The sequence below is a fragment of the Poecilia reticulata genome, linkage group LG15 (assembly GCF_000633615.1).
Source record: "Poecilia reticulata strain Guanapo linkage group LG15, Guppy_female_1.0+MT, whole genome shotgun sequence".
NCBI lineage: Eukaryota > Metazoa > Chordata > Actinopteri > Cyprinodontiformes > Poeciliidae > Poecilia > Poecilia reticulata.
In genome coordinates, this window is record NC_024345.1 from 14,068,313 (window position 1) to 14,080,769 (window position 12,457).

At 37.9% G+C, this 12,457-nt stretch overlaps 1 protein-coding gene across 10 annotated transcripts in view; it reads right to left on the bottom strand.

Annotated features, from left to right (window-relative positions):
* The window catches only part of LOC103476800 (protocadherin-15), a 197,137-nt gene that overhangs the window by 16,743 nt on the left and 167,937 nt on the right, over nt 1–12,457 (bottom strand). For all 10 annotated transcript variants that reach the window (XM_008429400.2, XM_008429399.2, XM_008429402.2 and 7 more), the window contains 4 exons: nt 11,685–11,861; nt 4,018–4,236; nt 2,746–2,754; nt 946–1,065 (listed from right to left, as the gene is read on the bottom strand). In XM_008429400.2, the coding sequence (XP_008427622.1) occupies nt 946–1,065; nt 2,746–2,754; nt 4,018–4,236; nt 11,685–11,861 (525 nt within the window). The remainder of the gene's footprint in view (nt 1–945; nt 1,066–2,745; nt 2,755–4,017; nt 4,237–11,684; nt 11,862–12,457) is intronic.

The following is a 12,457-nucleotide window of genomic DNA, read 5'->3' on the forward strand; positions in this document are numbered from 1 at the left end:
AAATGTGAGAGGTGTTGATGATGAAACGAGGGTACTCAAAAAAAGGTGTGGGAATATAGCACATCTCTGCATAGAGCCTCATTAGTAGTGAGGTTTGTTTGACTTAGACATAAAAGGACATATAGACTTTGTTTTTTCTTTTGTTTCTGAAACATATTTGAGATATTGGCTTTTGGCAACATCTCAAAAGCCTTTCCTTGTTGACTGTAAGTAAACTTCATGTTTTGTAAAGACAAATAGTAGCATTACTGCCAGAAATATTTCATTCTACTGCACATACGAACAGCTACATTCAGCGCACACGTGAACTCGAACAGCAAGTATTAACGCTGCATTTTACCCTCACGGCCGTGTTTTATTGTGGGAAATTCAATTTTGCTGATGGCATGGCACTCTGGACACACATGGAAGCTAAGTAAGCAGTTGAAGTACTGTGTGTATTAATCAAAGTAAGGTTTATAGTAATTTATGAACTCAGATACTCTTACCTTGAGAGAGGGTTTTGCAAAAATGCATACACAGTCATATTAGAAATACATACATAAGCTATTTTGTTTTATCGCCAGATGTTCTGTGGCATACGGTGCTGGATGTGTCAAGTTATAGAACTTGGATAAGAAGACAAACGGCACAGGGGTTCAGTGACGCAAAGAGGAATCTACTATTATGTCATGGGCAGCAGCAATATTTCTCAGGTTAACATTTAGAATTAATAGCAACATTATTTAGAATAGTACACTAATGCTGAGAATCTGAAACTGCACTTGCAGAAAGCAGGAAGGAAAAAAAGCCAAGACAGCAGCAGAAGCATTCATCTCAGAGCAACGCCTCTGATCCAAACCTCAGTGGAGAAAAATCTGCACAACTAGATAAAGTACCTGCACATCACTGTAGTTAGTGGGATGTGTGGGTACAAGTGACAGACACCAAAGGGACATAACTCACATGCTGCTGTCGCCCAGCTCCTCGTAGAGGTTAGCAGTAGGGGCAGCGGCTGGAGCCGTTTTCCCTCCCGGTGGCAAAGCCATCTGGATCCTGGCAGTTTTGGCACACTCCGCTTGCCGCCTACGGAAAGTGTTTACATCCACACAAAGAATGATAAGCAATTCACGTTGCAATGCAGAAAAGAAAGACACAACAATGAAAACTTCTTTATATTTGTCTTATTTAAGATAAGATTTCTGTAAGTTCCAGTCAGTTAATGTAGACCTTTGTCATTCCTGTTAAGGTTGTATTGATTTAATGTTAATATTCATGTGAATTATACAAAACTAATTTTATATTTCTAACTTCTCAAAGAGAGAGAAAAAAATAAATCAGCACAGTTCCCAAGCTAAGAATTTTTCCTATGTTACACTGAAGATACACCCAATGACCCGACTGCTCTCAAGCAGCAGTTATATTAGTTGCACACATCTGATTGAAATAAATATATATTCTACAAACAGCATATTTAAAATCAGGCACTACTGTTGTCAAACACTATCTGAATAATTATCACAGTATAAACATTTAACTTACAGGGGAGGACAACATTATGAATCATAACTTGGGTTCAAATCTTTGGCATATGTGAGCCGTCACTGAACTCTCTAAAGTCTCACATTACTTAGTCTTATTTCTTTTTGAAGAATTTGCTAAACTCTTACTTGTATATCTCAAAAGCTACACATTTAAAATGACCAGAACTTTTATAAATCAAATGCGGTTTTGGTGAATCAGTGATGTTACAGAACCCTTAATAGACCCACTGGTCCTGTTCGTTGCTCAGCTGCCAGAAGCTGATATACATTTTCGAGATCCACTCCCCCCCCCCATCAGCAATAATGCATGTTATTGACAGGTTTTTAAGGCCTATGGTTTTATTAAGACAGATTTCTGGAATGCCTAGTGTGACAACTAATTATCATTTTCTTTTAAGTCGATGCAAAGCTTGCGTTGAAATTAAAATTCTTTGCACTGAATTTTAGGAAAGATACTGACAAGCATATATTGAGAAGAATGAATGCATAGTTTCTTTACTTATATGTGGAAAAATACCACAGTACCATAGTTTTTTTTCCCCCCATATGACTTTAACTTCCTGTTTATTTTCCCAGAAGCCACGGCGTTTCTATTTTCTCACTTTCAGATAAATTTGTATGTTGAAACTAAATAGGTTCGACAGCCCTTTCACTTTTTCCAGGGCATTTACACAAGAAAAAATATTGCTAAGTGGAACTTTCCGTCTGAGAACACAGCAATAGATACAATCATAAAGAAGCAGTGATGATGAACCTCTTCCCGGACATTTTGGGTAGAAAATCTCCATATTCATGACTGCTGTGCGTGCTTTTTACAAGCAATTTTTTATTTTATTTTAAAAGAACAAAAGAGAAAAACGTTACGGTACACACAGTTATGCTTAAATGATATGTCAGATCAACTGTTTCCAACAGAATGATCACGTGTGTTGGCTTTGGGTTCATTTTTCATTTGAATTTTATCGGATTTTCTGCATGAGAAGAACTGTTCTGCCAAATTACCCATCCAGCCTGTGATCCACAAGTTGAGTCAGTGTTGCTTCATGTCGTCATGTAAGCAACATTACAGAAAGGTGGCAGTAATGTTCAAACTTTTTTTTTTTTTTTTTACTTGACACAGTTGCAATATTTGGTCTAGCTTAATAAAATGAAGAAGAATGAAGAAAGACGAAACTTAAATTTCTATGACACACTGAATAGTGAAATTAAAAATATTACTTACTCTTTGAATCTGATGAAAGTTTCCAAGAAGCAGAGAAAAAGAGATGAGTTAGACAAAAAGACAAGTTAGACAGAATTTTATACTTTTGAATCACAAATAAAATCACGTTGAACCTATGTGGGTAATGTTTTCAAAGGTATTTTTTTAACATGTCAAGTAGTTTATTGCTTAAAAAAAAGAAAAAAGCAACAAAGACCAACAATTAAAGGAAAAAAAAAGACCCAAATTGATGTAAGCCATTAGCCCTGCTTGGATGACTGCAGGGCTCCCAGCTAACGCTCATTTGTGAAGTGAATCTTGTATGCTTCATATTGCTTATTAAAAGCAAAATTCAATTATTCCGCACGAGAAAGCAAATTGATGTCGTAAATAATATAGTGATTTCCAGATTTATGCAGCATTGAATTATGTTGACAAACATCAATGAGAAAATTACATTGTAATGTCATCACCTACAAAGTGCCATCTGCCATGACAGTTTGCATTTCATCTCTAATGTCGCCATCGACAGCTTTCGGATGTGTTTGATGCATTCAATCGGATGTGGACAACCAATCCACCCATCTGCCGTGAACAAACATTTGCCACACATAACCTTTTGAATCACATCAACTTCTACAAAGAGAAGGAATGTCGCGCTCGCAGAAATTACAGCACGTCTACTTCACCAGTGTGGATTCAAAAAAAACAAAAACAATGCAGCAAACTCTTGCATATTGCAGCACAGCCTGGAAAATAAGGGGTGCAATGCCCGTTGAGTGTGTGCGTCGAGTGGAGTTGATTAAGTAGAGCAAAGACGCGCTGCGACACTAACAATTGGCTGTAGATGTTTGTCGCAAATGAGTGCTAATTAATCAGCTTTCACAGAGCATGAGCAGGAGATTAGCCCAGCAGAGTGCGCAGTCAGCATGTCTGATGAAAGATACATAATCAGAGAGAGAAAGCAAGAGAGCTAGAGGTGGCACTGAAGCGAGAGGTGCTTCCCCTTTATCATCAACACTTCACAAGTACACTTTCAACAAATTTGTTTGTGTTTTTTCCTGGCTTTCCCTCAACAGCCTACAGGGTGTAGGATGTTAAAAACACAAAGGGTTTGCCTCGTCTACACAAGGCAAACCCTTTGGCAAAAACTGCAAAATGGTATCTCCCAAGATAGTTAACAGTCTTTGCTGTTAGAAATTTCCTTGTGAAATTCCTTTAAAAAAAGACTGCTAAAAGTTTGTCTATTAATTTCACAAAATCAAGAACTGTGGCTGACGAATGGGCACTCACTGTTTGTAGGTGACCATGACGATGAGGATGGCAGGGATGCAGCAGAGGATGATGATGATGGCCAGGGCCAGAAGCGCTCCCTCTGTGTAGCCCACAGCTTGAGCGGCCTTCTTTACACTGGCCACAATATCTGGTGAGCGGATCTCCAGGATGCGGCCACCCTCGCCCACATGTGGCTGGACCTCTTTGTTGATCTCCAAGACATTGCCGTCAAGAAACCTGGAGACAGAGAAATCATGACAGGGAAAACAGAATTATTTATTGCACTCAACCAAATAAACAGCATTTCTTTGTGTATTCAAGTCTATTACACAAAGAAATGTTGTTTATTTCTTTGCTCTTCGCACAGTTGTTAACATAAGAGACTTACACAATTTTTTTTTTATACACACTTTTTAAATTTCTAGTTGGCAGATGTCTGTACATAGCAGACTAACCACACAATAATTGTTTTAATTAATGGAGAAGAGTCAAGTTAAATGAAAGGATAGTTCTTTGAAGAAAGTATTAATTATTTTTGACTGCACAAGGGTTTCACACAAGATCCTAACAGGTAGTGCCTTGCTATTTTTTTTTACAATCACATTTTGTAAAACGAATACAATTATCTGTCTATTTATTGCCTATACAAGATTATCCTTGTGGAGTTTCAGGTGGGCAGGTGCCCATCTCCAGCAGTTCTTGAGCGAGAGATGGGTTACACCCCTGACAGCTGGTCAGTCCATCACAGCGAGTGCAACCAAATTACACACAATATTCTGTTAAATTAGGCTGTTACTATAGAGAGCTAGACCAGCAGGTGCTGGACATTTCACTCATTCGCCACGTCCTAATTTGGCATTTCTGGTTGTTTGATACCCAGACTTTTTGGATCCAAGAAGGAACCCTCCATCATATAACTTTGTTCCTCCCTTAGATATGTTTTTGTCAGGCTGTATAAAGATTGAAGAGATCTAGACCTGATCTCACTCATCACAGGAAGATGTCTGGCAGTAAAGCAGCTCTGTTTTAATCTTTTGAGCTTTCAGCACGTTTGTTTTGGAACACAATGTATTGGAGATGTTGGCAGCCTCTGGAAATCTTTGACCTAAGAGAAGAGTCTGCAGGTTCTAGAAAATAGCCACAGAAAAGGATCTTTACAGTAATCCAAGTAAAAAAAAAAGAAGAAAAAAAAAAGAATTAAGATTTACAATCCATCCGACTTTATTTTAAGTTAGTTAAACCATGCTTTAGCGCAACCCTCCAATCCTGCACATAGTCTATGGTGAAATGATAATGACCATTTACTGATTAAGAGCTTGACAGGAAGAGAGGCAAAAAGAAAAGGATAAGACATAAAGTAAAGGAATCAAACCCATTGAGCTCCAGAGCATCACTGGTAGAACAGCTGATCTACCACTGAGCCACACGGGACACAATACATTCAGTTGTTACAGAGAAATAAGGAATGGTCAAAATTGATATTAGAAGATCAGAGTTTTCTAAAAAACTTGAAATTGTAAAGTGAGCAAATGATTATGACTGATGCACTTCTAAAATCCCTAGATTTTGAGAAAAAAATTTTAATGTCAGTATCACTGACATTTAATATTATGATAACATAAAAGTTAACTGTGAATTTGATCAGACAAAAATATTAAAATATTTACATTTTACATCCATGGTTATAATCACCAAATTAGCATCTATACTGTATTAGAAATATCATGTTGTTAAAGAAGCAAAAACACAATAACTTTCAAACATCCTCCATCACAAAGAAGCACAAATGGTGCCACGTCCAATTACTGTCATTTCTCATTTTACATAGGTGGATAAATAAGTCTAGATGAAGGTCATTAACTGGTCTGTGGCAATCAATCCTCTAGAGAGCTGAAATGGTTGTGAGTGTTGCATTCAAGGTGGAGCAGGGATAGGCTGCAATACAACACTCGCTAACAACACCGTCTTTCTCCTTCTGTGACAAAGTCACAGCCATATAACATGCAATTACCCCTCAGCACTGTCAGACATGTGTTGCATGCATAAATAGTTTTTCATTTTGAATCTATATGGGTTTCTGGCTGTATTTAAAGGAAGGAGATGATTATAAAACAGCACTAATGTATTAAAACTAGCTACAATATCTTTTATTGGCTTTGCCGCCATTGCAACTGATAGTTTGGCAGATGCCAAAAAAGCAGCTTACAAAACACAAGTAATGCCCTTCACTTGGCTCAAACTCCTGTCTCGTCTCTAGTGGTCCTTAGTTGGTGAAAAGCACACATGTATTTTTCAAAGATCAAAGATCTATAAATCGCACACGACTATAACATGTTTAAATGATCTTGCCATTTTTTTGTGTCAAAGGTGAAAGATGGGTGGTTTACTTCAGCATGAAAAAAGGGAATGACAATTAACAAGGATTCATAGAAATATACATCAATAGTATTAGACTGATCAATATGAATTATGCAGGAATCTAAAAAACAGTTTCATGTGCAAATGCTGTGTGACTACTACAAGATGACATTATACATTACATTACCCAAAATGCTTTAAACCTTAGAATGAAAGATTAGTCACTGAAACTCTTAATGACAAAGCTTCTGACAAACTTGACTAAGGTTTTATTTAGTCACTGAAAAAGTTAAATATTGGAACTCAAGGTGTCACAATCCTGATCACCTAATTAGCCTGAAGCACCTGCAAAGATTTCTGAACCTCTAAACCAGTGTTTCTCAACCTTTTTTGGGCCAGCGCCCCCCTAGCCTTTATCCAGGTCCCTCACCGCCCCCCCAACAAAGAATTTGTAGGCTACTTTGCACTGACTGTTATTTTATTATTAATATTACTATCACTATTGTAGATGTTTTGATTTATATGCTTGTTTCTGTATTTATCATCAAAAATAATTTTCTAGAGAACAAAAAAGTAATGGAAATAGAAATTATTTTCACAGGCGTCTATGAAAAATGCAATGAACATTCAAGTTAAAATTGGTAGGCCTAACAGTAGTAAGTCAGAGTGGAAAAAATATTCTTATTTTATGCCATTTTCTAGTTGTTAAATATTCCACAAAATGACCAGATAAAAGATGTACAACATGCCAGTTTAAACTTTGAACTATTTGCAAACGACTGAGCTCTGAAACATTAAAACATGGATAGAACTGTAACTACATTAATCATAACTCTTCTTCTCTTCAGTGTTCGTCAGTTTCTGGTGGTGCAGCTCTGTGCTGCCTTCAGGAGAATGGGACATCAGAGTATCACCCATAAAATTTCACCCACATGGCATTTATTGTGTAAACCAGAGCTTTCAGTGGAAAAACAAAAGTTCCAGGTCCTTTTAATGCCATACAAATATGAGACAGAAACATGGATCATATCTTTATATAGACCTGTCTATTAATTTATAGATTAAAAGTTTTACTGGACAGAAATTACAAAAACAAATCTGGTTCTAAATCAAATAATAATGAGTCAAATTCAAAGTGTCATGGAATCATCAGCCTCATGACATTAACACTGACATGAAAAGTAATATTGAAGAAATAAATATATCAAATCTAATTAAAAACATAAATAAGTGACAAGTTGTTATGGTCTGTAAGATATTTATTCTCAGTATTAGATGTGGCCTCCACAAACCCATGGCACTTCAACAATATTATTTTACCTTTTATCTGGAAATAGTGTCTGTTTATTCTTGCCGTACAGTCCTCTGTATTAAGTATTGTCCGAAATGTCTTGCCATACCAGTTTATTCCTCTGTATTTACTGTAGTTTCTTAGTTTATTCTTGCATTTTGTTCGTCATTCATTTCCATTTAGTTTCCTTTGATTAGTATTATCCTCTCTTGGTTTATTGCTATGTCCACTTTAGTTTCTTTCCTGTTGCTAGATTTATTTTAGCTTTTATTGACGCTCATCATCAGTAATCTCATCACCTGCTGCGGCGCCTAATTGTCATGTGTTTCACATCATGTGTTGATTTTTCACTGTTCAGCGTCGGACTCTCTGTTTTAATGCCATAATTCACATCTAGTTCGTCGCTCTGTTTTATGTCCCGCTTCTCCCGTTTCAGAGTTTTGCGCAATGTACGCGTCTTTTTTTTTTTTTTAACCCCCTAAGGGTGCAGGGCGGTCGTGAAACGTATCGATGGGGAAAAGGCAGACTGACATAAACCTTTTAAAACAATGGAAACAATTTAGGTATTCTGAGTATTGACATTTTAAAGTGCGGTGGTACCGTTGTTCTATCACCCCCGTTTCATACCRGACCACTTACAGCACCGTGTTAACGCTATAAAATGAACGCTCTCTATTGTGGTATCACCCATGGAGGGATTTCTTTATCTAAATGGGTTCATTTTTAAGAGGGATACAAAGTGAGGTTATCGTGATTTTAGTAATTGCATGTTTACAGGAGAGATTTTCCTGTTCTTCCATGGGAGCGTGGAACCTTTAATCGGAAATAAAACACTTTTTAATATAAGTTGTTGCTTAACATGATCACAGAACTGGCAAAAATACCAGACAAAGTGAATCTCAGCAACGTCATCAGCTGGTGTAACGCTGAACTGATGCGCTGGTGAAGCTTCTTGCAGGAGCAGAGCTGCGCCAATAAGCTACAAACACTGAAGAGAAGAAGAGCTGCCATCGATAGTTGCAGTCAAGCATAATTTAATGTTACACAATACAGTTTTACCAAGTTGCTCAAAGTCTAAACTGGCATTGTTGTGCATTTAAGGTGTAAAGTTTACCTTTGACCGAACGCCCCCCAAAGGAATCTCAGCGCCCCCCTTTTGTAAAAATGTCCGCCAGCGCCCCCTGGCGTCCTCTGAACACCCCCTGGGGGGCAGTACAGCCCACGTTGAGAACCGCTACTCTAAATAGTCTTTTAGTCTGGGTCCGTTGGTTTCACAATCATCTAGAAGTCTGCTGATGTGACATGTCCATAAAACAGGCATTGGTACACTTGGCAAGGAAGGAAAGTCATAAGATTGCAAAGGAACTATTTCATTCACTGAATGCTGTATCCTAGCATATTAGAAAGCTGAGTGGGGTAGGAAAAGACACAGTGAGGATAATCTGTCAAGCAAAATCCATTCAAGAATTTGAGGGAGTTTCATAAAGGGAGAATGTGGTAGGAGTTAGCAGATCAAGAGCCTAAACAAATCCTTGCCAGAACCAGAGACAACATCAGAGGTGTGTGGGCTGAGGGGAAAAATACATTTGCTGTTTCTCAGTAGTCCACAATACTCTTTTCAGATGAAAATAAAGTTTGTATTCAGAAAAGAAAAAAAAAAATCAAGGTCCCAGGGTCTGGAGGAATATTAGAAAGGCACAGAATCGACGTTCTATGAAGTCCAGCTTGAAACTTTAACCACTAGTGATGTTTTGGGACGTCACATCAACTGCTGGTGTTTTCTGAAGTCCACAGTCAACACAGCCTTGTATCTGTCATGATTTTTCTGTTCCCTGCCATGTTTTGTACTGCTTCCCTGCTTGTCCCACTCCTGCTGATTAGTTCATTGCTCTTTCCAGTACAGATGTCTATTTAAACACCTGCTCCTCAGTCACTCAGTGCAATATTGTCTGTCCTCATCCAAGTCAAAGCCTCAAGCATTCCTGTCCCATGTTTTTTTATTTTTATTCTGAAAGTCTGTTTTCAAGCTCTTTATCACCGTGAGTGACACAGATTCTGGCACTGAAACTTGTTTCATGCACCTGGAAGCTGATTATAGCTTCACAGATTTTCCTCCAAGGAATTTCTAAGGAGGAATGCCCAGGAAACCATCTTTACCAAGTAAAGATTTTCTTTCTCCTTTTGCAATATTCCAAGTTTGTTGTCTACACTACTCACCTGCTTGATTGTTCCACAGAGTTTTACCAGATAGCAGTTCCCGCAGACAAGTTCCTAATCATCTTACACATTTCTATTATTATAAATTAATTTATTCAACCATTAATGGATTACCTGAACCTGAATTCCTGAACCAGCATGACCTGGAACTAGTCCTATTGGAAAATAGGTGAGAACAAGCGTTTAGGCACCCCTGAATGGTTGCAATGGGAAAGTCAATATTTCTCAAACATGCATTTAAGAATAAAAGAGAACTTTATGAAGAAGGAATAAAATCAAAACATGATATGAAGTCAAAACAGTCAACTTTACATCATTCCTCACTTTAAAATATACTTTTTTCAATTATCTTATGTAATATTCCATTTTTGAGACACTGATATTTGGGGTTTGGTTGCCTGTAAGACACAACCATCAAAATAAGAAGAAACAGTATATGCAAGGAATATGGGGGGCAGAAAAAACCGAACAAACAAACAAACAAACAAAAAAACAACTTTTTAAATGTACAAATGCAAGCCATCACACTTAAACTATGATTTTACAGAAAAAGGTGAATGATATTAAGAAGCTGAATCATTCATGATAGAGGCCACTATTTACAGTTCAAATGGTGTCTGGTCGAATGGTAAATGGCCTGTACGTGTATCGCATTTTATCAAATCCAGAAGACCCCAAAGCAGTTCACACTACATTCAGTCATTCACAAACACATTTACATGCTGTTCCTTCTACTATCTCCTGAAACTATAAGGAAGAAGTTAGCTTTCAAAGATTACAAGACAGAGAAATAATCTAATCTAATAATACCCTCCTTAATTATTTTTCTATGAGAATTTTGTTAGAGCTAAAAAAAATATGTACAAAGCTAAACATCAAAAGCTATAGCACACATATATAGAAGGAGCTCACTGTTGTAAGAGCAGAATGGATAAAATAACAGAAACTCAAATCTACTCAATATATTTACAGCAACATTTAAACACAAATTTCATCTCAAGATATTTTACAAAAAAAGTAATTTCCATTCAATTCCACACACATTACAATTAATCTTGGTTGTCAAACAGTGCACTAGGCTCACCTTATTATTCAAATTAGTTTAAAACGTTTACTGCCTAAGGAAACCCAGCAGAGTAAGATGGAAAATAAGGAATTTAAAAAAAGTCCCAATAGTATTAATGTACTGTTCCATCAGAAAAGTGAAGAGATGAATTTTAGTAAGTGGGGAGTTCTGTCTATAAAACTAAAATTAAAGACTGTTATATGATCACTTTGACAGGCAGAATACAGATCATGGCAACTGTGTGTGCAAGGATAGTTCTGAGTTTCACCTTTTTATGTTCTTATTGTGCAAAATGTATTGCACCCATCTGGCTATAATGATCGTCTTTTTTGTGTTTTAGGACACACTCTTAGCAACACAGCGCTCAATGTTGCTATGTTTTCCCAGCTCTGAGGTTCTTTAAGGGGCTTTTGAGGTACTGGAATGATAGGTTGTTCAACAGATTGGGAATGACTCTTCACTAGACTCTCAGTTAATATTACTTTGACCTCACTCGATCCTCTTTGTACTGTGACTTCCAATATTGACAGACATTGTACACCTGCAGGATAATCAAGGCTGTGAGGTAACAAGAAAGAGGTAACGGAGGGAAATCCCTGTAAAGAAAATGCCTAGAGGAACCTGAGAAACAAATTTTCGTTGTTTGAAAAAGACAAAGGTCAATGGAGGCTAGAGGCAAACAAAAGAGCATTTGGACTTTAGTATACACAAAATGGTTTACTCAAAATCTTGTGACAAATTTCAGCCACTTACTTGAAGAGCTCCTGCCGTGAAATGGCCCTGTTTGTCAGCGGATCAATGGCATACACCATTAGATCTGACTTGGTGTAGTCCTCCAGCTCATAACCGTCGCCGTGGCGACGTGGCCCGATCGACTCAACGATTATCTTGGCACCGGGAATCTGGTCCTGCACATGACGCTCCAGAATGCTAAAACCAAAAATGTATTTAAATTTAATGAACAGAGGGAAAAAAAAGCCTACCTATTAAAAAAATAGTTCTTCTAGACAAACATAAGTTTGTGGGTTCACTCTTTGAGGCTGCGGGCCCACCACGATTGGTTCCCTGCCCGCATTTAGGTACCTCAAAGGGTATGCACTCTCACTCGAGATCAGGGACCACCTTGAGCAACAGGGACTATCTTTTATGGTTGGTGTATGGTGTATACGGTGTGCTCCAGGGCGTTACCTCTTGGTTTGTATGTGCAGAGTGTGCTGCGTAGAATATGATTAGCATATTCCAGTGCGTGCAGTTGCTTCATCTGGGCTGGGCCCAGATGGAGCTTGTGCTGCTCTGTTATGTTGGTGTTCATAATCATAGGAGGAGGAGATTTGGGAGTGTTTAGTCACCGGATGAGGGGGGGAAAGGAAAAGGAAGTTGGTGGTAGTGGGGAGGGGGTTGGTTTGTGGGGGGGAGTTTAGGGTTAGGTCAGAAAAAGGGTATGGTTAGGGTAGGTAGGTTTAGGCAAGAAGGAGGGCGTGGTTAAGTTAAGAGTTAAGGATTGGTGAAGGTTCAGACTAGGGGAT